This window comes from Labrus bergylta, chromosome 6 (assembly GCF_963930695.1).
Source record: "Labrus bergylta chromosome 6, fLabBer1.1, whole genome shotgun sequence".
NCBI classification, from domain to species: Eukaryota; Metazoa; Chordata; class Actinopteri; order Labriformes; family Labridae; genus Labrus; species Labrus bergylta.
In genome coordinates this window covers 9,666,355-9,692,480 of record NC_089200.1, presented here as the reverse complement: position 1 = coordinate 9,692,480, position 26,126 = coordinate 9,666,355, and the positions used below count along the sequence as shown (strand labels likewise).

General features: G+C 41.7%; 1 protein-coding gene across 3 annotated transcripts in view; it reads left to right on the top strand.

The window, feature by feature from the left end:
* bcar3 (BCAR3 adaptor protein, NSP family member) overlaps positions 1-26,126 on the top strand; it is a 74,427-nt gene that overhangs the window by 29,547 nt on the left and 18,754 nt on the right. For 2 of the 3 annotated variants that reach the window (XM_065955672.1, XM_065955673.1), the window contains 3 exons: positions 4,096-4,291; positions 5,260-5,496; positions 12,961-13,003. In XM_065955672.1, the coding sequence (XP_065811744.1) occupies positions 4,096-4,291; positions 5,260-5,496; positions 12,961-13,003 (476 nt within the window). Of the gene's footprint in view, positions 1-4,095; positions 4,292-5,259; positions 5,497-12,960; positions 13,004-18,949; positions 21,134-26,126 lie in introns of those variants that run through there. The other variant, XM_065955674.1, reaches the window with a different exon arrangement.

Genomic DNA, 26,126 nt, shown 5'->3' with positions numbered 1-26,126 from the left:
GCAGAGTTCAGTTGACTGTAGAAACACATCAGACATTGGTTTGACTAACTGCAATCTTAACCTCATTCTCAACTTGGAAAAGTTGATAAATGTTTGAAATTAGCTTCCCTTTTTCATTTCCTTGTAAATGTTGAATGCATGTTTCAATACTTCTTCAGGAAGCCTGGACTTTTACCCCTCGTCCCTCCATACTCTGTGTGTGTGTGTGTGTGTGTGTGTGTGTGTGTGTGTGTGTGTGTGTGTGTGTGTGTGTGTGTGTGTGTGTACTGTCTGTGTGTTTTGTGTGATGCAGAGAGGTGAAGCTTGCAGCTGAACAGCTGTAGGGAAAGGAGGATGAGCTCAACGGAGAGACGGAGGAGAAAAGAAAAGGTCTATTATTACGGGAGGTGGAGGGGACAAAAGACAGAAAGAAGATGACGAAGGGAAAAGCTAAAGAAGAGCTGACATCATGACGGACAGACAGAAGGAGGGAGGAGATGACGGAGGGGAGGAAGGGGAGGAGGAGGGGGGACACTGGATAGAAAGAGAAAGATGGATGAGCGGGGACGGAGTCATAAAGACAGAGAGGAGGATTTAAATTAGGGAGATTTAAAGTAAAAAAAAAAAAAAAAAGATGGAGAGATAGGAGGTTAAAGAGATAGAAAGAGGACGAGCGAGTGAGATATTTCACACCTCCAGCATGAATAATGTATTTATTTATAAGATGAATGTGCAGAGTATTCATGTGTAAGTGCAGCGTGTCTGTGTTTTCTCTCAGTGAGAGTCCGTCCTTTCTCCTCTGCAGGGGTGTGTGTGTGTGTTGTTGTGTTTGTGTGTGTCTGGCAGATGGTCAGGGCCACACACACACACACACACACACACACACACACATACACACACACACAGCTGACCAGCCCTGAGGCTCTTATAATAGGTCCTGCTCCTGTAGTCGTTCAGCCCCTCAGAGGAATCCACACTCTGACCCAGCATGCCTTAGCAGGACTTTTACACTGTCTTTGTGTGTGTGAGTGTAAGTGTGTGTGTGTGTATGAACTTTAATTGTCACGATGAATAGTCTTGAAGTGGCCAGCTGCTCCTCTCTAAACCTGGGTTTGCATTTTAATTGACATTCATCATCACAAGCTGCCCTGACCCCCTGATGAAGCTGGATTTAGTGATTCATTCAGGGTTCCTTGTTCTATAAGATCTGATGATTATTCATCTGTGAGCTGGCAGATATTTATATTGTGGGTGAGGTGGGAATATTAAAAAAAAAGCAGTCTTATAAGATAGCAGATGTTTTCTTTAGTCTGCTGTGTTTAGTGGATTTGGCCTGAGCTTTTTCTCAGGAGCGATCATTTTTTTTAACATACTTAAATACTTAATCCCTGATGGGAAATTCTGGTTTTACACTCTGTTATTGAGAGACATGCTTCTCACACACATACGCCCGATATACACACACACACATGCACAAACAGGACTTGTATGCATTAATGGAGAGATGTCAGAGTGAGGCTGCTTCACAGGGAGCGTGCCAGAGGTAAACTCTTAGAGCTTTATTTTAACCAATATTTATTAGGGAAAGCTGGCACGAGCTTCCAACTTGAAATTAAATTGAATTAATCAATTTAAGATACGGATGCGTTTCATGGATCTGTCCCCAACGTCTCGTAGGACTTCCCTTCCGGACAAAGTAAAGAAAAATCTTGGGATATGTTTTTGGTGGATGGGGCCGAGAGCTTTCTCCTTGGCAGGACTAAGCTCGACTGCTTCAGCGCCAACCCCCCTCAGTTTCCTCTGCACTTTCTCTGATCCTAATCAGGCTGCACAAACAGAGACACAATAACAAACACCAGCATGGTTACTCAGCTCAGATTTTTAAGGTCGATGAGATTAGAAAATGGGACCGGGTTTGTGGAATCTCGTACCGTCCACTCAGCCAAGACTTTGTCTGTCAGCTGAAGATATTTCAGTTTGTACAGTGTGACTAACCGCTGCCTGCTGAGTGATTCACAGCGACAGAGTCATCATCACACAGCAGGGGGGAATTTATCAGGAACCCGTCTACTGAGTTTAATCACTGCCAGGCTATCTGTCACATGTATTTTTATCTGCATATCTGCCTGTCATGTGGCAAGAGCTTCCTCATGAGCAAAGAAAAAAGAACTTAGATACTTAATTTGTTAATTTGTCTTTTAATTTGACCAGAAAAGTCTGAATAAGGCGCAGCATCTTATTGGCAAAGGGGGTTTTATTAAAGCTGGCAGCAAGAAAAACACAAAACAAAAACATAAATGAAAAGGTTTCATGTAAGGATACACAAAAAGGGATACTTAAGATAACATAAATAGACCGGAAATACCAAGAACACAATGAAGAGACTCATTACAGACAGGGATCAGAGTATAAATCAGATCATTGCAACAAACCCGGTCTGTTTCATGCAATAGAAATGTTCTGGTTTCAAAGTAGTTGTGAATACACAGAGTGGTGTTTTCTGATTTTCGATTAAACTAAAGCAAAGGTTTTAATGCTTGTGTTTGATAAAAGTCTGGTTTCCTTTATTTATTTATTTTATAGCAAACTGTTTGAAAACCAGCTGTGAAAAAAAGACGCTAAAAACAACAGCTACACTTATTAAATTCACACAGTAAGTTCCATGTAGCTGCAACATCTTGCGCTTCCATCTTTGTTGTGATGATTTATTTACAGTGAAGAACAAGAATTACATCTGCTTCATTTAAACACAAAACTAAAAATGCCTTCACTTTAGCATTATTTTTAAAATATGAATATAAAGAAAACCTTGTCATTTCAAAATATAAATATAATAAATGTTACAAAATACAAACGCCATGATGTTATGACAGCAGGAGAAATGTTATTGAAGAGTCTCTCACCCTGAGGTAAAAACGAGACTAGTGAACATTTGTTTGACGTTTTCTGTTTGTGCTAGTTATTGGTAATCTTTGTTTTTTTCCCAGGAACAATGAATGCAACGTTTAGCATGAGATTGAGACCTGTCAGACGGAGCCCCTTTAGGGAGGTTTCCTCCTGTCATTGAAAACTTTCTGCATTTTGAGCCTCTGCTGTGGTTTAAAGTCTGTCAGCCTCCCAGGGCCCCTTACTGGCCTGAGGGCCCCCGAGTGGTTGGCGCCTTCAGACTCTCAGTTAAACGTCAAGTTTGCGTTGGTTGGTCAGCGTTACATTTTGTTTCATAACCAGCAGAAAACTTCTCACAGCGTGTTTTTAACAGAAGGAGTTTAATCAACTATTCAGATGTCTCCTGGTTAGAATCCTGTGTGGCGATGTGTAATTGGTTTGCATGGTGGTGTGTGAAGGCGCGTCAGTCATTTGAGTGTGTGTGTGTGTGTGTGTGTGTGTGTGTGACGCCGGGGTCAGTGGGTGCACCTGTTGTCCTCGCTCTCTTTATGTGCATATCATGTATCACAATATTTCATCCCGGTGATGGCAGTATGTCAGTGTGTGTGTTTGTGTGTGTGTGTGTGTGTGTGTGTGTGTGTGTGTGTGTGTGTGTGTGTGTGTGTGTCGGATCATATGTCTTTATTTTACAGAGGATTAAACCTCACTCCTGTCTTGTGTTACCATGGTTACATAACTGTGTTACTCCGGTAAGCGTATCATTGTCACTCACCTCAGGACGTCCTGTACCTGTGAGGTGAATTCACTAACATTTTCTTTACGACGTTAGCGTCTTAATTTGATCCTCCCCTCTTAAAGGTAAAAAGAGCTTACTCAAGAAAAGAGATGGGATAAGATGCAGGAAGGATTTCTTCTTTGTATTCCTCTCGTTCCTGCTGTCCACACTTCCTTGCTGCTGAGGTGGAGGTCGGAGCAGGCCGTGCATGAGTAAGGACGGTGGTGGTTGTGGGGACGACACAGTCCGATGGTGGTGTCTGAGCGTCAGGGATGTTGGGTGGTGGTAGTGCCAGATCATCTCGCTGAAGGTTAGGAGAGCTCAGTCTACTCGAGAGCCTGGTCTCTGCTGCCGAGACAAGCCTCCTTGGCTTCTAGTGCACTGATACAAAAGGGGGGGGGGGGGACATGGTTTTGTTGCAGTTATATCATTTTTGTGTGTTTGTCTCTTCACAGAGTTAAGGATGATGGCTGAGGGGCGTTTTGCCAGCCTGCCGAGGTCCCTGCATGCCCACCACACCCTGGGTGGAGGCTCTGCTCACCCTGGAGTCCCCCCCTCCTCTCTGGGAGTCTCCAGCAGCAGCACCTGCTCCTCCAGGAGGCTCCAGGCCTCCCTCGCCTCCTCCATGGACCTCCTCAGCTCCAGACCTGGGTGAGTTCGGTACTGGTAGAACTCTGGGGAAAGATGCTGCTTTTCCTTTTGTCGCTCCTAGATGTTCAGGATTAGTTCCCAAGGAAACAAAGTTAAAAAAACAGTGTTCTACTTCTCTTTTCTTTGCTGCTACTTCCACAATAGTTTGGACAAACCCACCATACTTAGACTCTTGGGAAATCCCCAGTTCATCCAAAAATATCCAGCGTGTGGAGCTAAATTAAAGGAAAAGATGTATAATACGTGTGACATCAGATGTTTCCCCTTGAAGCTGAGAAAAAATAAAGATTATAGTAATTGATCTGTATTAAACAAGCAACTTCAAAAAGAAGTGTTAGAACAAGTTCATACAGAGTGTGGAAGGCTGTGAAGTGGTGAAAGGAAGGTTTGTCTTGAAATTGGGTTTTAAAATTGAAGGTGGAGATAGTAGCTATGTTCACAACATTCAAACTGGACCCCTCCTCCTGGGCTAATCGCCCCCAGAAGCTCACACTCTCTGCAGGACGTATAGTGTATGGTTACTCCTCGTATCTACACTGCAAGCTACCGCACGCTAACACAAGCTAACCACAGGTGTTTGGCAACTGCCTGTCCAACAGAAAGCAGGCCTCCCTGTGATTATATTTTCTCTTCCTTGCCGCCTCGTTTCGCATCCGTCATATTTGCCAGTTAAATCGCGTCCAATCGCTGATTTGTAACCACTTCTAAACTCACCTGCACGTTGTCATTTCCTGGGGGAAACACACAAGCTTCCCGCCCAGAAAAACGTTCCGAGTAAACCAAAACATGAGAATCCAGTCAGAGGACCGGGTCTCTGCAGACACAGTCACCACCACACATGTATCGAGGCCCAGAAGTTGAATTATTGAGCGGCACTACTTTTGTATAAGTACATTTAAGTTTCAGGTAAAAAGGTCTAAATTGAGCTGCCGCATAACTTCCATCCTCCTTTTCTTTCCTTTCCTCAGTTTTCCTCCCGGCAGCAGTGGCAGCCTATCAGAGCTTCCCACTTCTTCCTACCAGCAAGTCTCCATTCACGGAACTCTGCCTCGGCGCAAAAAAGGAGGGGTCAACATCACCCACGGGAACTACACCTGGGACCCCAGAGCCAATCACATGCAGCCGGTACTGACTCCCGGACAAGTCAATAAACCCCTGACCTCCCCGCTTGTCCAAAACATCATTGATGACTTTCATGGTTACAGGTAAACACACACAAAAATATGTTTATATATCATTTCATTTAAATAGGGTAAAGACAACCAATCAAATGCATCCACACACACACACACACACACACACACACACACACACACACACACACACACACACACACACACACACACACACACACACACATGTGTATATATATGTATATATACATGTGTGTGTATACATATACATGTATACACACACACACATATATATACACACATATATATATATATATATATATATATATATATATATATATATATATATATATGTATAGGTGTGCTGGTTAGGTTTGTTTGCCTGACCAATGGGCACTGACATGGAGGTGAGGGGCGTGTCCAACAAAAACATGGATGACACCACGCCCGGTTAAAAAGATGGGAACAAGGCGATGATTTAAAAAATCATGCAAGATATTCAAAAATATATATTTTGAAGATCATGAAGAAATGTATTTAAAAAAGTCAAAAACATTTACCAAAATAAAGATTCTGAGAGACATTTAAAACATAGAAACTCATTAATTGAAAAATCCTCATTTCCCCCCCCCGGAAATAAACTTTCAAATAAAAAATCTAAAATGCTTCTCTCTTTTTCCTGATAAAATGTATTTAGCCACCTCTTAGATTTAGTTTGATGGCTTCTAGGAAAAATAAAGAGCAGATTCATTAAAATGTCTTGCAACAGCCCTGCATGTAGGTTTTGAATATTCAGAGAGTTTCTCCAATGTATGATCTTCTCAATCTACATCTACAATATTTTGTCATTTTTGATTTCTTGTGACTCTTCACATCACACTTTTTAAACTGTTCCTCTTCAAAGCGAGGACTCTGACAGAGAGTTCAGAGGTCGGATGTAGAGAAGTGAGTCTGTAGAAGAGCCCTGAGGGGGAGTAGCAGTTATCTCAACTTCAGAGGGAACAAACACACACACACACACACACACACACACACACACACACACACACACACACACACACACACACACACACACACACACACACACACACACACACACACACACACACACACACTTCATCCCTCATCATGTCTTCCCATCTTTCTATGTCGAGTGTAGAGTTACAGCAGACTGTATCTGATGCAACCAGCTTTGTGTGTGTGTGTGTGTGTGTGTGTGTGTGTGTGTGTGTGTGTGTGTGTGTGTGTGTGTGTGTGTGTGTGTGTGTGTGTGTGTGTGTGTGTGTGTGTGTGTGTTGCCCCCAGCAGTCGGGTTACCTTTGTAGGTCAGGGTGTGGCAGGACAGATCACAGATTACTGTGAGTCTTTTGTCTGCTCTCTCCATCTTTCTGCCTCCATGCAGGATACATTTCATACACCACTGACATACAGAGGGACAATTTGTCCGGGTCAAATTCAGTCTGTACAGGTGGTTGAAGAATCAAACTCATCCCTTTATTTGTTAATGTCTTTGCAAGAGATGTAATGATACTTTGCAAAACGATGAACAATCAGTACAAATAACTAGGGATAATTCAAATCGATGAGACTCACAGATAGCTTTGAAAAACATCTCGGATCATCTCAGGAAATGTTTCCCTGTTGTTCAAAGTAAGGATGATTCAAAAACAGCCTTTAGTCTGAACCCAAAACTCAAACGTGTTATAAATATAAAATTAAAAATATACTTGTTTGTATTGTTAAAAAGATTCCAAACGTTCCTCTCCGCTCTTCTTGTGGTTGTTTTGAAGCTCCAGATGAATCAGAGCGGACTCTTCTATAAAAAGATGAAGGCGTGCGTACATCTCAGAGGAATGTAACCACTGGCCGCTCGATCTTGACTTTCAATAGCTCATTCTGTCAGCTGACCTCTGACCCCTGACCTTATGGTGCACCGGCTCCCCATTGGTCAGTTTATATTTCTGGTGACCTCAGTGGACCACCGGGCGAGAGGGGGGTAGGAGATGACAGACAGCAACATACTGTCAGCACATGCAACTTTTCCTCTCATCAATAAACCAAAGTGTTGGTTACGACCCCTGTGAACTCCCCGCTGATCTTCCATTCATTTACTCCTTCATCCTTACATCAAATCAGGCCGATACAGCAAACCAGCAACTTCAAAACAATAGTTTCACTGCATGGTTTTAAACTAAAATCCTTAGAGTATGTGTTCATGACTGATCATTTAACATTTCTGACAAACTGAGGGAGAAAAACTGCAGATGGTAACACATGATAGATACATGAGTGGAGTCAAGAATACAGGGGTGTACATTCTGCCAGGTTATGCCTATTTAGAAGACTTTTTTTTAAAACTCACATGCTACAGATTTACAGATTTGCATCGCCAAAATAAGAGGAACAATAACAAGAAAAGAAATTCATTTTTTTTCAGTCGGTGCAACACCCTTTGAACTCTGCATCTGTGCAGCATATTCTCATTCCTGGTGCTGCTAAAGCTATTTTTGCTTTTTCTCACTTCTCTGCAGCGCTGTTAGCACCCAACATAAACTAAAACATATAATGAGAAAATGGAACTTTTCTATTCCACTAAATGATCTGCATGATCTGAGTGACGTCTGCTCTGTGTTTGATGAAAGTTAAAGTAATAAATGTGACAGAAAATATAATACTCAAGTTAAGTATGGATACTCAAAATGTAACTTAAGTACAGTACTCAAGTACATTTACGTTTTCTTGTTCTAAATCCACTCTGATCCTGTATTTGATCATGCCTATAAACCCTTCTATTTCAGCCCTGCTCAGAACAGGCTGTTTCTGTGTCTGTACCTTTAAATGTAAATGAGCTGTGTCTGACCACTCCCCCTTTCTGGAAGGGCTAAGGGTGTCTCGGTCTTTCTCGCTCCATGTCCTATTGTTTATGGTGAGAAGGCAGACTCAGAGGGCAGAACAAACACTTAGCTGTGGGAGTGTCATCCACCTGGGGGAGGGGTTACTGCCCTTTGTGATGTCATGAAGGGACACTCTCCAAACGGCCTGTTTGAGCACACATTTTCTAGAGAGAGGTGGACTTTTCTCCTAACTTGGGGGGGTTTGTAGACAGACTAGTGACACATACTAGTGTTAGAGAAACATGGTGAAGTGTATTTTGCAAATTATGTGACCTTTAAAACCTGAAGGGTGGTGCGATGACTTTATAAATTCTTCAGAGTAAGAGTTCCATAGGTCCTCATGTCTCTTTATAACAGAGTGTAAAAAAGCAGAATTTCCCCTCTGGGATTAATCAAATATATTTAAACAGCTAATTATAAATATCAATATATATTCACATTTTGTATGAATGAATGCCACAACATTACATTATGCTGCTCTGAGTCTGATAAGCTTTTATTGTGAAAACACACTGACCTCTGTAGGCTGCATGCACACCCTGCACGCTGCTTACAAACTACTCTACTGTCTGTCATTTCTCTCTCTCTCTCTCTCTCTCTCTCTCTCTCTCTCTCTCTCTCTCTCTCTCTCTCACACACACACACACACTCACATGTATGGAGTATCCCTCTGTAAAGCCAGCTGTGGTCATGCTGAGTATCATGCGGTGAAGTGCTAAGAACAACAGTAGCCAGAAAAAGACTGCGGCGGGCGCTCTCTCTCTCCTTCCTACTCTTGTTGTTTTTTCCTCTCTCTCGCTACTCTTCCACTCTTTCTGTCTTTGTCGCTGCATCTCTTGTCTGGGTTTCAGGTCGGCACTGAGGTCGTAGAAGCAGAAAAATCCAGCGTCCGCTGCTGTTTCAGCAACATGGTCAAAAAAAAATAGCAAAGTTAGCTGTGGTTCGCTTGTGGAATGCTTCAGGATTTCAGACTCACTATTCTTTGATTCTCAGTTCTGTGACGGCGTCTGGAACAATGAAAGTGTAAGAAAATCATCCACTAAGAGCATACACATAAGAAGCAAAAAAAAAAGTCTCTGTGAGGGATTTATTTGTTTGTGGACTTGATTTCTGAAGCCTCAAATTTCAGATTTTGGCCCACACCATCCTGGTCAGATGGACCATAGTTTTGGTGCATTAGGTCTATCTTCTGGTTGATTTGTTGCCTTGGTAGCGACTTTTAAATCCAAGGTAGCTTTGGATGAACAGGTGCATAATTCTGCATTCACATAGATTAAATCAAATTAAAATCCGATGAAGTTGAGAATACTGGTGATGTTGCTCTATATCTAATGAACGAAAACTAACAATACATTCATATAACTTTCCATAAATGTGAATTTCTGCTTCAAACACACATCAATCTGATCCGTTGTGTAATGTACCGACCTGCGGGATCTTTGAGGTTTGATGAGTAGGTTGAATGTGTGCTTCTGTTAGCATCAGGAGGCATGTCATCAACTTCAGCCAGCCTCCTTTTGAACTTTAATTGGCTCCAAATTACATCACCGATACAAGATGTCACAACCGTTACAGGAGTATTTTGGCTTCAATTTTGTACAACAGAAGGAGACAGAGATATGTTGTCCATATTTATATACAGTCAGTTATCCTCATGTAGTGTAGTCTCCCTCTGGTGGCCATTCAAATAGTTGCAGGTGTAATGCTCCTTTTTAATGTCTTATTGTTTTAACAAAGAGGTCTTATAAGCAGTCCATGATCAAGAATCAGGGTGTAAAACTTTCCTTCACCTGACGACCAGGGTTTAAGATTCTCCATCACCTCCAGCTCTGTTTACGTTCCTGATCTTTGACCTCCCTGAGTTAATGGAAAGGAGAATTTCCCTCAGTTTTTTCCACATTCAACTGTAGGAGGGTTTATATGTGGGTGTTGTCTGGTATGTGGTGATTCTCCTCGCTCCCACCTCTGACCAGAGGGCACAGGACAGGAGGTTAGGAGGAGGAGGAGGAGGGGGCAGGTGGTTGTCGTGGTTCAGGTTTGGGGCCAGTCAGAGGTTCAGCCAACCACAGGGTCTAACAAAGCGACACATACCACTACAGTAAAGTGAAGGTCTGATTTTAGCTGCTGTGTGACACCACAGACATGTCTGCCTTCTCTTCAGCTTCAACAGTGGAGAATATTTACGAGCTAAATTAAAAAACGGATCACTTTATGGCAAACTATGAGCAACAGTTACAATGAGCACTATTTACCCACATGCATAAAGGGCATTGAAACATTTGGCTTTTTCCTTTTGCATTTCTTAAGAACATATGATTTGATCAAGTGCAAACAAAACACTTTACAACATTTCTTTTGGTTATTTTTTGGTCTTAGATTTTTAGATTAGACAGCTGAAGAGAGACAGGAAAGGTTGGGAGGAGAGAGTGGGGGGATGGCGTGCAGCTAAGGGCAGAGGTCAGATTCAAACCCAGGGCCACTGCGATGAGGTCTATAGCCTCGGTACATAAGACACACAACGTAACCGCTAGGCTACCCGGCACCCCTTGTAGATTAAAGAAAAGGTTCTTTCACTAGTGTGCTGTTAACCACTTCATCAAAAACCTACCATTCATTACCGACTGTCTCAAACATAAAAGATCCATAGATAAAAAATAATGAATCTTCCCGGTGATGGTCTTGTTTACTTTTGTAGCTCATAAAGAAATATCAGTATCGAATTTCAGCCTGTTTCATAACCAGTGAAAAACTCATTACAGGTACTTTAATCAGGGCTGATACTAATGATTCATTCATTATCAGAATGCCCTTTTTTCCCCGTTCATTGAAAAATAGCTTGGCCTATGAAATGCATAAAAAAATAAAATATCTTCCTATGTCCAAAAGAGAAATTCTGTTTGTGTATACTCATCAATTAATCGACTAATAATCGCAGCTCAAAAATGGTCTTACTATAGTGGTTAGTGCCCATGTACGGAGGTACAGGTAGGTGGCCCCGGGTTTGAACCCGACCTGTGGCCTGTCTCTACAAAAAAAAGCCCTAAAAAAAATCTTTAAAAATGATCTTACTGCATATTCGAGTACGTTAGGCTATAAATGCTGCTGTGTGTGGCCACGGTTTACTTGCTCCATATTTGACATACAAAAAACATGAAATAAATAAACTAGTAGATAGCGTCCTTCAGAGTTTAGATATTATGTTGGACTAAAGACTGATTGATGATCGCAAAACCTGTCACAGAGGCTGTGACTTCAAAGTAAGAATGCAAAAACAAAACCTTCCAGATCAGCCAATAAGAACCTGTCCATCTTCTGTTGTGAAGACATACAGTGTAGCTCTGTGTTTATACTCCATGTGGGGCGTCAGGATGTGTTGGATTAGAGATCCGATACCTCAAACAGGTGTCCCTCCCTCCGTGGCTCTGCAGAGAGACGCCTGACTTCATCCTTTATGAATAAAGACTATATACATTGTTGTGAATGGAGGCTTCTGTTGGCTTACATCACATACTCCTGCTCATTATTCTGGACACATAAACCGAGAGGGCTTAGAGCTAAACATATTTGGTTTGGTAAGTAAAGCAGGCGTGCTGCTATTCCCGTGGGAATGCCTGCATCGGCTTATCTGGGATTTTTAACTACCAGCCTTACTAATGTAGAGGAGGCTTTGAGCTAATTACCCGCTTTCACTGAGCTCCTGGATATGTGTGGAGAGAGTCTGAGCTACTTTATTACACTCAAGGAGCACTAGTCGAGGCAAAGAGGGAGAGAAGTGGGAATAAAAGCACCTGGTCGAAAGGACAAATCAAACAAAATGGCCAAATTATAATGTTTTCTTTGCATTCTCACCTTTTAAAAAAACATGTATGTTGCAGAGGAGTCAATAATGCAGCAGCTGAGGAGAGTGCAGGAGAAGTCGATGGAAATCACAAACCCCTGATGTCTGATGTTGTTGCAAATAAATATTTGGAGAAGTGCAAGAATCTAAAAAATGCAATATGAGAGAAAAACAGCAAAAAAAAAAAAAAAAAGCGGCTGATGCTGTCTTTGTGTGTGCTGTTACCTCTGTGAGAATTTGTCAGTGGACTCAGAGGAGTAGGCGTGTGGCTGCGATGTGTGCTATATGGAGGGGGAGGAAAGAGAGAGAGAGGGAGAGAGAGAGAGGGAGGGAAGGAAGGAGGCCAAGTCAGGCCGGCGCTGAGTGAACATGTTTACTACCGACTGAGAGAAAGAAAAAATGAGAGACAGACAGAAAAAAGAGATTTGAAGCAAACCAGTGAGAAGTTTGAGTTTTTCTTTTACTTGGGACTGCATCACACTGACATTCCCGTCGCACCTCTTCACCTTTTTGCTCTTGTGTATTGCAAATATGGACTCATGTTTGGATCTGTGACATCCATTCGGACCTTTTTAAAGAAGCACCACATCTCCACTGATGGCTGTAATCTCTTAAAAGAGCAGAGAGGTGTTTGAGTCTCTAACCGAGCAGAATCAGGGACTCACCTGGATTACAACACAGCCAGCTCAGCAGTTCATCTGTCACAGGATCGGCAGAGAGGGGAATCAAGAGAGCCAGGAGTTTGGGATCCAGCAGCGTGATGTGTTCACTAAACAGGACGTTGTCTTTGTCTTTGTTCCCCAGGGAGCCCTCTGCAGGTCTGGACGCCACCGTGGACTATGTGAAGGTAGGAAAAACTGTTTCCTTTTTTTTGTGATTTAAGGAATCTAGAGAAAATTCTTCCACTGATGGATGCAGAATTTTGATTTTGCTGGACATAGTCTTAGCAATTCTCTCTTTGTGGTCTTATTTGTCAATAGAAAATCTGGCACTGATGTAGATATTGAACTTGCATTCAGAAAAAGAAAACTATTGCATAAAATCACTCTGCCGAAGCAAAACCCGTTAAATGAACTTCAGCACTTGCACACATTCAATGAGCATGTACAGTATCTCTGGGAGTGGATGAACCACACAAAGATAAAAGACGTGCAAACACACAGTAGCAATCTGTTGCAGATGTGCAGCTCAGCTGTGAGCTTCAATTTGCTGCAGTAAATCATCCGTGAAGTTGTAGATGTAAAGGTTTTTCTCTTAATGGAGAAAATGGTGGTTAAGTGGTGAAATCAGCACCAAAAGCTGTGGTGTAACTTCTGCAAGTTATTTAAATCTTTAAAACCTTCAACGATTACGACTCAAATGTAAACCGTTCATTCTTAATTTTTTTCGTACAGATTTAAATTGGTCCGTCACGCTGAAAGACTGACACTAGTTTTTACAGGATATGTAATAATCATCACGATTTCCCCGCAGGCTTGAATGTAAACATCACTCATACAGGCGACATTAATCTAATATCCACTCGGCTACAAGAACAAAACACCTCCAAATCATCCGTCTGTCACTGTGCGCCGCCACTTTGCTCTAAATCATATTAACATAAGCAGCACCTGAGCTCCGCCTCTCCTCAGCCGCAGAGAGGCGACGACTGAGAGGTGATCATTCTGTTATCACCTCTGCATCACGCTGACAGATGATCTCATTTACTCTTTATGTTTCTGTCTCTTTCAGTCCATGTCTGAACCTCTCTTATCGTTCTCAGCCTAGATATAAAATACATGCACACACACAAAGCAGCCAGAAGTCTGAATATTAAATATTTCCACATAACACTTCTTGTATGTAATGATTTTATGTGCCAAACACTCGCACTAAAATCTTGAGTATTTTCTACATTTTGTCAATATGTTCTTCAGCTAGATATTACCTTCATTAAATCATCTTTTAGTTGACACGTGTTGCATTTCCACCTTCTTCTCCTGCTTCTTTTTTTAGATGTATTTTGGGGCTTTTTCTGCCTTTATTGTAGAGATAGGGCAGTGGATAGAGTCGGAAATCAAGAAGAGAGAGATAGGGGAATTACATGCAGGAAAGGAGCCAGTTGTCAGATTTGAACCCGGCCGCCCGCCTGGACGACTACAGCCTCCGTTACATATTGTGTCTTGTCAGCAAATATTTTAGATGATTGTTTGGTGAAACGGACTAAAAAGGGTTCAGTGGCTGAGTTCACAAATGAACAGTGACATGTAGAGAAAATGGTTTTATTCTGCAGCATTTGTTATTGGAAAAGTCTATTTAATGTTTTTATGCAGAAACAACTACTTTGTCCTTCGGTTTAAGACTGAATCCAACATTTTGTACGCCTAAAGAAAAGAGGAAACTCAGATGAAATCATCAAATGTCCTCTTTAAGTCACAAAGTTCTTCACCTTTGGATGGGTTTAAACATCTTCTTGACCGCCTTATAACAAATTAAAGATATCTTGATTTGTGATTGGAGCCTTCTCTTTGGGTCGATCAAAAAGAAACAGTTGAAGCTGCAGCAAGACGTAGAAGTGATAATTATTCCTTTTATATAAACGGATCTGCTCAGATTTCACATATTGCAACTGTTGCAAAGCAGCACTTACATACTGAGATAGTACTTTCTAATGTGTTTTTTCCAAGGGTTAACTCATCTTCTCTTCTCCTCTCCCTCCTAAAACCATCCATTCCTCTTCCTCCTCCTCCTCCTCTTCCTCCTCTTCCTCCTCTGTCTATTAGCTCATATGTTTGGATGCTAACACCTCGGTCTGAAAAGCAAACTCAATCCTTAGAGTAGGGCAGTATGTGGGAGCTATAACCACACAAACACACACACAAACACACACACACACACACACACACACACACACACACACACACACACACACACACACACACACACACACACACACACACACACACACAGATTGTGTATTTATTTGGTCAATTTAGGGTTGTGTGCGAGTGTAAACGGAGAGCGTGTGTGCTGACCACAGATGGAGCTACTGTAACCCGGGGTTATTATATAATACGTGTGAAAGTGTAGCTGTCAGCTCTCACAGTCCAGGTGTGTTTGCACTTCCACTGTGGATGAAAAACACACACATATGTCCACCTACACACACACACACACACACATACACACACATGCACAGACTGTAACGTATTGTTCATTAGCTGTGTGTCATTTCCTTTTGTTGGGGTCAAAAGTGCACGAGCGCTTCAGTGAGCTGTTCATTGCCGGGTGCAGTTAGTCCATCGTTTACGTACGGTACGAGGCTATAGGATGGACCTACTTTAGGAAGGAAGTGTCTGTCAAGAACAATACGATCAAGACGTCTCACTGTTCCCTCTTCCACGACTGTTTGATGTCTAAATGCTGCTCATTGTCCGAGAAGGAGGTGTAACTACTGACAGGAAGGAGTAACTGCTTCTGTTGGGGTCAAATAATCAATAAAAAACTCATCTTTAAAGGGGACATATTGTTAAAAATCCACTTGTACTGTGTTTTTGAACATATATTTGGGTAACCTTAGTGTCTACTGACCCACACAATGTGAAATAAACCCATCCAGTCTTTTGTTTGTGGTTTGCATAACTCTTACAACACACTCCTCGTGTAAAACTTTTGTACAGGTCAGCCATTTTTATTCTCACTGGCAAAGGAGGGATGTCTACCGGGAAAACTCAGGGGGGGCTCATTACATTTAAAGAGACACACACACCAAAATGGAGCGTTCTCAGAGAGCTGGTTTATACAGGGTCACAAACCTCCTCTGGTGCTTGATTCATGTTATATTTTGACCAAAACACAGCACAGATGTTTCATTTAGACCACAGGGGACTGTTTGAAAACGTGGAGAAGGGGGATAATATGTCCTCTTTAAGATACAAAAAAAAGGTGTCGATTTCATACAAAAACTGCTCCTTAAAAACTTGAAGATCTAAAATACATAATGTTTGAAGGAAGGAATGAAGAGAAAGACAGAATTGAAGATTGTTTTCTCTTCTGATCCTCTTTAGTAAAGGGGGAACACAACTTTTCTTTGACTCTTAAAGGCATCTCTTCTTTTGCTCTTTCACTTTTATTCCCTCTCTGTGAGTCAAAAAAGCGTCTGAACCCTGATGAAACAGCTTTAGGAAACAATAATCCTCTTTGTGAGTGTGTGTGTGTTTGTGTGTGTGTGTGTGTGTGATTTTATGTGTGTGTGTGTACATGAGGTCTCCAGCTGCACAAGTTTTCACCTCATCTCATGAGTTACACTTTACAGCAAACAGTACACACACAAAATATCATGATGTAGTGGTTACAACACCAGTAAACGGCGTTAACATTATGTCTTTTATTGTGTTTGTCACACTCTAGTGGTCAAATCGAAGTACTACACGCTGACAAAGACAGACACACTCGAGCTGAAGTTGTATCAGGTGTCAGTCAGTCAGTGAGGCGGTTAAAAGTCCAAACAGCCGTGTGACATTCATCAGATCATCGTCCCCGTCTATCAGCGAGCCAGCACGAGTTCAAACCAGGCAAACAGCCAACCAGCTGCTCCTCCTAATATCCAGCTCCACCAAGCAGCCCGCGGGAGAGTCAGTCTGTCCGTCAATAAAGCCACACAGACGATCAATCAGTGAGTTTGTCGCCTGTGAGCAGAGAGGGCGGCGCGCCAAAAACACAAAAGCTCACTAAAATAAACACAGAGCAGAAAAGAGAGACCTGTGTGCAGAATGACGGATCCGTCACAAACCAGATCCATGAATTCTGAAACATATCTCTGAGAATCTGCTCAGAACTGTTTCTGTGTCTGTTGCTTTAAATGTAAATGAGCTGTGTCTGACCACGCCCCCTCTCTGGAAGGGCTTTGGTGTCTCGGTCTTTCTCGCTCCATGTCCTATTGTTTACAGTGAGAAGGCAGACTCAGAGGGCAGAAAAAACACCTAGCTGTGGGAGTGTCACTCACCTGGGGGAGGGGCTACTGCCCTTTGTGATGTCATGAAGGGAAAATCTTCAAATGGCCTGTTTGAGCACACATTTTCTGAAAAGTGGAGCAGGCAAAAGACGGAGAGGATGGACTTTTCTCAAGATTGGGGGGTTTGTAGACAGACTAGAGATGCATATTAGTGTTAGAAAAACATGGTGAAGTGGATTTTACTTAATATGTGACCTTCAATAAAAGTTATCTACTAGATTAACAAAAGGACTATGAAATCATGTTTCACCTACCTACACCATTGCTGGATCTGTTTACACTCCCAGGTTAAGATTAAAGATGATTTGTCATGACTAATATCAGGTCTACAATTAAGTTGAAATGATTAAACTATCATCAGAAATGCACATTTCCTAGAGTGGTTGACCAAGTTTTGCTGCAAAAAAATGATCATATGTAGTATCTGAATTTAAACTATAGCTTTAAAAAACACAAAAAGCTGAGATGTATCTTGTGTTCAAACTGTTAAAACAAATTTGTTATTTTGCTTTCATACACAAAAAATGTTTCTTTCCATAATAAGCTATGGGACAGCTGTTATATTTGAAGTAAAAACACTTTTTTAGAGACTATTTTAGATGCATTTTATGTACTTTATACCACACTGCAACCCTCTGAAGCTTACTTTTAGGCTAACAACAATGAACTTTATGCATCAATGTTCTCATCGGAGTCACATGAAGCGCTGTGAGATTTTTATTGACGCTGTGAGGGGCTCGCACAGTAAAGGGGTCACGTTGCACACATCGATATGCCACTAAGATCACAGTCCATTACTGATCAATGACCCATCACGGGCACAGACACATCCAGCCTCTCTGTGGGTGTAAACAACAACGTCACTGACATTTATTCTCTGGCAGTGGAGCATGATGAAAGCGTCCTAACTGGTACAGAAGGGCACCGACTGCGGCTGATATCAAACCATCGATTCTCTTTAAAATCCGGCCTCTGTTTACCCAAAGTCGAGTATTGGCTGATGATTTGATTTGACTTTGTTGCTCAGTCGGGCTGTTCATAACAAACAGGTGATCGTCGGAGGTGATGACAAAAGAGACGCCATTCTTACTTAATGTAGCTTAAACATTAAACAAATCAATTAAGATAAGATTAGATACATGACACAAGAGGAGACTAAACAATACAGTAATATAATACAATACAATACGACAGGATAGGATAGGAGAAGAAGATATACTTTATTAATCCTGCAAGGGGAACTTCAATTTTACACTCTGTTGTTGTACATGCTTCACACACACACACACAGGCTGAAACACACACTCACACACAAACAGGGTCCTATGGACATGCACTGATGGAGGGATGTCAGAGTGAGGCGGCTCCCCACAGCGACCAGACCAATTTCCAAATTTGGTCCGTACCAGGACTTGAACCAGCAACCTTCAGGGTTCCCAACCCAAGTCCCTACAGACTCAAATACATGTTGAGAATTAAGCTTTATATTTAAGACAATCTGACCAGTTTCTACGCAGCTTCCTGAAGTTGCTGAGACAGTTTTCCTCTCCTTTCTCGAGAAACAACAAACAAGATAGAAATAGAAAAACATAGAACCTCAGCGTGCAGATCTCTGTCCCTCGTTGTTTTCATAAAGCATTCCTGGAGCGACGGATGTGTGTATTTTAAGGTGGACGTTTAGCCTAGCTGGTGATTTGGGGCCGCTGTGGTCGGCTGTAGTGTGTGTGTGTGTGTGTGTGTGTGTGTGAGTATAAGTGTGTGTGTGTGTGTGTTGTAGTGTGGTGCCCATGGGGAATGTTCTACATGTATTTCCTTTGTGGATCCTCAGAGACTTCATGCTGTAATTAGTGGCTCCGTTTCCTGCGGCAGAATATTCCTTCAACTGGTCTCTGCAGGGGTGTCACCCTCAGAGTGTGTGTGTCTCTGTGCATGTATGTGGCTGTTGGTGTGTGTACATGCTTTTTGTATTTAGTCCCTGTCTCTGGTTATAAGTTGTGTGTATGTGCCGTTATGTAAGAGTGCACTGGTGTGAGTCTGCATGTGTCTTGGTGAGTGACTTGGTGGGAAAGCTGTGGCTCTGAACTCGAGTGTGGGTGTAATAGCTCAGCAGTCATTAAGAAACACAAATTGCCGGCTATTTATCAGCGTCACTCTGCTGGACTAACACACACAAACAAACACACTCAACTAATTGAGTCTCTCTCCACTGTCTAGACACAATGCAGAAGTATTAACTCAGCAGCGACTGGACCTACAGACGCTGACTGTTAAATGTTTTTACACGGTTGTTGTCAGTGTCTCTTGGCTATTTCCCTGAGAAGAAATTCTTCCAACACAGGAAATGAAGTATTTTCTATTTTTAGTCTGTTGGTAACGAGTAGAAGAAGAGAAAGGGGAGTTTGAGGGGGCAGTGAGACAGGACCTCCTGCATCAAACTAAGTCCCAAAGGATGCTTAAAAAGAGGGCTGTCATTGCTGGAAATACTGATGAATTGTTGAATGATGTCTTACAAGTATGGTGCAAAAGCTCCCCGTGATGATCACTCAAAGGCAAAGACTTGAATGAAATGAGAAAAAATGTAATACATGGGTTAAAAAGTTTGAGTCTTGTGTCATCAGACTCCTCATGGACTCGCAACGATTTGTTTTTAAGCTGCATTAGCAAAGACGATGTGGATACAGGACACGATCAGTAGGCGGCAAAACAATGGGGAATGTCATACATTTGGAAAAGAGCGCCGGGGACATCAACAGTGCCTCTCTGAAAAAGTTTTTCAACCCATGCGCTCAGAGCGGCTGCACAGAAAAGGGGACGTGCTTGGAAAAAAAAGACGCTGAGCACTGCGTTTTTTCTCCAGGTGGCCGCCTGCTGCTGAGAACGCTCTCTACTCATTGGAAACAAATGAAAAAAGATGCTGGTACTCAGAAAAAAAAACATTAGGTGGACACTAGGCCTTCCTGAAAAGTACCATTTTCATCAATCGAGATATTTATGTGAATATTTTCTCTATAAAGTACGTACATGAATTAGTATAAAGTAGGTTACAAAAAATGCCAAAAATGTGTCTCTTCCAGCTTCTCAAACATGAGGAGAACCTGTTTTTTACTCCCTATAATAGTACATTGAATTACTCCCTGTTTGTAGTCATTTTAATATTAATTGAAGACAATTTGACGGAAAATTTTCATAAGTTTTTGTCATTTCATAAAGTAACAATTAAAGATTTAACCAAAGTAGATTCATGCATAATTACAGTAATTAAAATTTGAAACTCTACATGCTTATTTTTTTCAGAACGAAATGGAGATAAAGGAAACAAAGAGTAATATTTAATGGTTAGATTTAAACATATAAAAATCCCTTTGGTTGACTCAAAAAAATCTTCTTTACTGTTCGTGCAGACGTCTGCATTCCTCCATCCATCCTCTGTGTGTTTTCAGAAGGGAGCAAGAAAGACTTTTTGAGCCACTCCCCGTTACTCCACAGCTCATTGGCTCTTACCAGATCCCATGGCGTTATTCCTCATGCCCTTATATGGGGAGAAGGGGGCGGGGCAAAATGAGGGAAAGTGTGGGAAAGGATCTGTAGAGCTGAGAGAGCTGACAGGGTTCACTCTGCAGGGGATTGTGGAGGAGAGAGAGACAGAGATGACAGAGTGAGGTCATGATGATGGAGATTCTGCAGATTTAGACCATCTTGAACTTTATTTGAATCACATCTGACTCTTTCTTGCACGTTCTTTAGTCAAGAATTTTTTTTTTAGCTTTTGTAACTCTGTGATGGAGGAAGCGTTATCAGTCGTCTCAGTTTTCAGAGTTATTAAAATGACTCTTCAGATGTTTAGTCAAGGAAACTAGAGCTTGTTTTTGAAGCTGAGGATTATTCAAAGAAAAGTTAAGAAGGATGTCTGAGCGATGCAACCTGAAGACGCTGACAGCAGCTCTGTGCTGCTTCTACCACAAGAACTCTGTCATCTCTGCAAAGGTGAGAACAGAGGGAGTGTGTGTGTGTGTGTGTGTGTGTGTGTGTGTGTGTGTGCAGGTGTTCACAGCCATTGTTGTGTGTCAGTGTTTTTTTCTTTTCCCTGATTGTGCTTGTAGTTGTGTGAAATCCGATTTGGGTAGTGTGTTTGCAAGTGCACATGTTCTTTTTATTGTGCATGCCTGTGCGCTGCAAACTTTAATCTATTCTGTTGTCATCGTGCTTTTCTTTCTGCTCTATCCTGTTTTAGTGTGTGTGTGGGTGTGTGTGTGTGTGTGTGTGTGTGTTTGTGGTTTGTGTGAGGGAGAATTACTGACATAACGTTTTGGAGATTTTTCTTGCATGCAAGTGCACTTTTCAGGGCTCCTCTAATCTTTTATTGTGGTTTAAAGGAGATCATAGAAAATTGGTTAGTGCACAGTGAGAAATTTGACGGGCAGGGTATGATGGAAAAAAAAGATTTTGCATGCTAGAAAACATTTTTTTTTAAAGTGCCTGCTAACACCTCCAGCCTGAGCTGAGCATCTCTGAATAGTCCTCCTCACTCTCTCTCTCTCTGTGTGTGTGTGAGCTGAACACTGGGCTTTTATTACCCGGACCAGACGCTCTCATAAATGAGCGACTGTGTGACTGTCTGTGTGTGAGAGAGTGAATGTCTGTGTGTGTGTGAGATATACAGCTGGCTTCATCCATAACTGGACCTGGCAGACAGACAAGGCAGTGTGTGATGGTGAGAGTGAGATAGCTATAGAGGTACCAGGACGAGGGCCACAGTGCTCATGAGGATGATAAATTACTAACTTGTGGTAGTTTTTTTTTTTTTTTTATGACGGCAGTGAAATGAATGCCATTTAGTTGATTGGATGGAGCGAGCGGCCGTGCAGCAGGCGGAGGTGACAGGTTTTATCCCTTCTGCAGGTCAGCGTGGAGGTTAGCTCTGTGACTCTGCAGGATCACAAAATGTAGTCTGCACCCAGATAATAAAGGCAAACACAAGTGTTAATGCACGCTCAGGGAGAAGGAAACTTCCCAAGTGATCAGATTATATTTACAAGGAGTGAAGTAGTTCTGTTGCATCTCAACATTTTGCATGCATAAGGCAGACACTTCCTTTTGTTTGACTTGCCTGTGCGAAAATATGCCATTAAAAACTCAAGGTGACACATTAGAAATCGTTAAAAACAGTTAGAAAACACAACATACTCCTAATAAATTCATCATTCTCAACGTGTTCTTGTGGACGTGTTTGTTAGAGTTTGAACTCTCGGGGAACTCTACCAGATTATCATCCACGCTGTTGTCCTTCCAGTCTCTCTCTCGCTCTTCAGTCGATCTCACTTTCTTTCCCAAGCCCTGCCGCTCCTCCATCCTTCATCTCGGTCTTACTTTGCATGTTGTCCCCCAACAAACTCACTCTTCTTATGTCTTCCATCTCTCTATCTGTGTCTTGCCTGAGGTCGATTTCCATCCTCTTCTCCCTTACTCTTCCTTCTCTCCTCCATCTGTCTCATTGGGAGGTCGCCATTTAACCAAAGAAGAGCCAGCGTCTTGTTCTTCTGAGTGTGTTTTGTTTCTTGTATTTATGAATAACTTTGACCTATTCTGAATACTAATGGAATAAGCCTGTACTTAAAGACAGATATAGGATATTCAGCAGATTATCGTATGAGTTGTGTGTCATTTTTATCGAAGGTTTAGCTGCACTGTTATTCAGTGTATACAGATTACTTGTGTTCCTGCTGGGATAGAAACACAAACAGTACAAGACAAAGAAAAAGCTGTTTGTCCATCATCGATCTTTTGTTGCAGTTTAAGCTTATTTTTTCTCTCTCTGCACAATAAATATAAATTGACTAAAAACCTGAGAGTCTTTAGCTCTTAGGACAACAAACACTCAAAGTAAAAAACGTCAACCTTTGTCCAAACAGTCTGATTTCCACACGATGGCTTTGTGAGAAAAGCCTTGTTAGGAATTTTGCATCTAATCTTTTCTCTGAAACCAAATCTCAGACACGTTTCTAAAACTAAAGCCACAGCATCCCAAAGGAAAAACCCTGTTTCCCCGGATCTGTTGCTGCTCCCAGATTTACCTCTGCATTCAACCTTATAGAAACGGAGCATGAAATATAGAAATATGTCTTTTCTAGAAAGCTAGTTTGGGGACTTTTATTTACACATTGCATCCCAACAAGATTGTAAAAGTGAAATATAGAAATATGTCTTTCCTAGACAGCAGTTTGGGGACTTTAATTTATATGATTATTTTATATTTTGGCTTCTAAATTATCTCTTGGCACCTTTTTTCCCATGTTGACCAGACATTTAATTTAACAGCTGACATGCCTCTAACCTGTTTGACAAAAGAAAACGTTGATGATTTAGAATACAATGAACAAGTAAAGTTTGTAAGTACATATGTGCACGATTCTGGCATGAGACAGACAAATGTGAACACCATAAAAAAGCATCAGGGATGGCAGTGATGGTGATGCTCCCTCCCTCAGATCAGATGCCTCTTCGTCTGTAAACACAGGAAGTAGCATCATTTATTCGTGTGTAAACAGGAAAGGTGGAGAAGCTGGAGGCAGAGATGTAGAGATCCTGAAATCAAAACATTCAGTGTTATTAGCTCTCATCGACCTCCCTCAGCTCAGAGTCTGTCCATCCAATCCTAAAGGCCTTTAACCTTATTTATTATCAGATTTTTAGAAGTGAAATAGAAGAAATAAATTGTCTTGAGTTCCTGCAGTGTTGCAGAAAATGTCAGAAAGTCTCTGGGGGGAGCAGAGAAAAGTTTTTTCTGAATAATAAAACCGCATCTAAAAGTTTCTCTCCCTTTCCTCCTGGAGGTGTTTTTCTAAGAGTAGCTGCACTTTTGACACTTTGCATTCAAGTTGTGACTTTTCCAAACTTTACCTGGAGTTAATGTGACAGCTGGATGGATGCACACAGTGTGATAAATAGAGACAGCGAGAGAAATAGAGTGCAGCAAGAATTCGAGGGCAGAGACAGAAACTGAGAGAAACAAACAGATGGATAAAGAGAGGAGGAAATTCCAGATAAACAGCAGACCATCTGTTGGTATTTTAATGATGAGGAGGAGGAGAATAATGATGATGGCCCTTTTTGTAAAATAACAACACTTGATCTCTCCATGGCAAAACAGGAAAAAATAAATCTTTCTTTAGTCAGTAGAATCTTTATTGAACCTTTAAGTGGGTGCAACAAATGTGGAAAAATCTCCCACTGGCTCCGACATGGTTGTTTTTTTTATCATTTAAAGGTCACATCTTGTGCATAAAACATTTGTTTTTCTGTGTCTCTAGTCTGTCTACAATCCCCCCAATGATGAGAAAAGTCCATCCTCTCTGCCTTTTGACCTGCTCCACTTTTCAGAAAATGTGTGCTCAAACAGTCTGTTTGAAGATTTCCCCTTCATGACATCACAAAGGGCAGTAACCCCTCCCCCAGGTGGGTGACACTCCGACAGCTAGGTGTTCATTCTGCCCTCTGAGTCTGCCTTCTCACCGTAAACAATAGGACATGGAGCGAGAAAGCCCGAAACAATCCGAGCCCTTACAGAGAGGGGCGTGGTCAGACTCAGCTCATTTACATTTAAAGGTACAGACACAGAAACAGCCTGTTCTGAGCAGAGCTGAAATAGAGGGGTTTATAGGCATGATCAAATACAGGATCAGAGTTGATTTAGAATAAGAAACTTCACAGACATGTTTTGAGGAGCTCTGAGACTTATTTAACTTGTTGAAAAGAAGGAGAATATGTGACCTTTAAATCTTAAGAGAAAACTCTAACATCTGGGGAATCAGCTTTCTTGCTTTCAAGACCCTAGTGGTTATGTTACGCGCCCCATGTGCAGAGGCTACAGCCCTCGAAGCAGTGGCGTTGGGCTCGAATCTGACCTCTGTGTCTTCTACTGTCGCCTCCTAACATGTCCTGTCTCTTCAGCTGTCCCATCTTATAAAGGCAAAAATGTCCAAAAAATATCTCTTGAGATATCTGCTAACACCAAGGTGCATTTATTTTTACACCTCTGAAAGGTGATGTAACACTGCTCCGTAAGTGCATGATGCGTCCCTCTGCCTGTAAACTGTTTTTTTTAAACAGTCCCTGCAGTGACATCACATACAGAGATTAGTCAGAGTTGTATAAGGTTGAACGTTACATGCATAGAAAATGATGTGACGGTCCAGAAATTAATGCGATGATGCTGAAGAAGATGTAGTATTTGTTGGATCAGCTCTTTGTTTAGAAAGATATTCCTCATAAATAGCACTTTAGTTGTTGTTTGAAACCAGCTTATATGTACACAGACTCAAACGTTGCTCCTAATTGGATGAAGGCTTCTGTCTATTGTTTCCTTTCAACATGATTAAAGCTGAGCGTCCTCTTCACACCAGTTTTGTAGCATTTCTCAGTGTGGCTTTACGGCTCTTTACCGTTTTCTCATCCTGCACATACTCAGATTATAGAGGATGTCGGACATCAGCTGTAGGTCAGTGGTGTCATCCATAAATCTCAGCTCTCACATTATCTTACAACACACAGGGGATTTGGACGAGACGAGGATTATAATGTCCAGTTGTATACGAGTGTGCTTACTTTGACATGATGAGGAATCAGGTTTATGATTCTAAAAGGTTATTCGTTTTCACCTTACCGAACTCAAAAGACAAGCAGCTTACAGAGCTTTCCGCTGCGTCCGATTGGTCAATACATTAACAGCATCACAGCGTCCTGGTTTTGAACTCTTACATCCACTGAAATCTTTTTGGACTTAACAAAAATATTTGCTGCTCCTGTGTGAAATCCAGGTAATCCAAAGAAAATCAAATCCCTGCTGAAATCCTTTCTAACAAAGGATTGGGTTGTTCACGTTGGTCTGAGAGCTGCCGCACTTCAACGTTGAGTGAGGGATTGTTTTAACGACATGGCAGTCTCAGTGAAAATACTGACGGTGAGAGTGGACGTCCTGCAC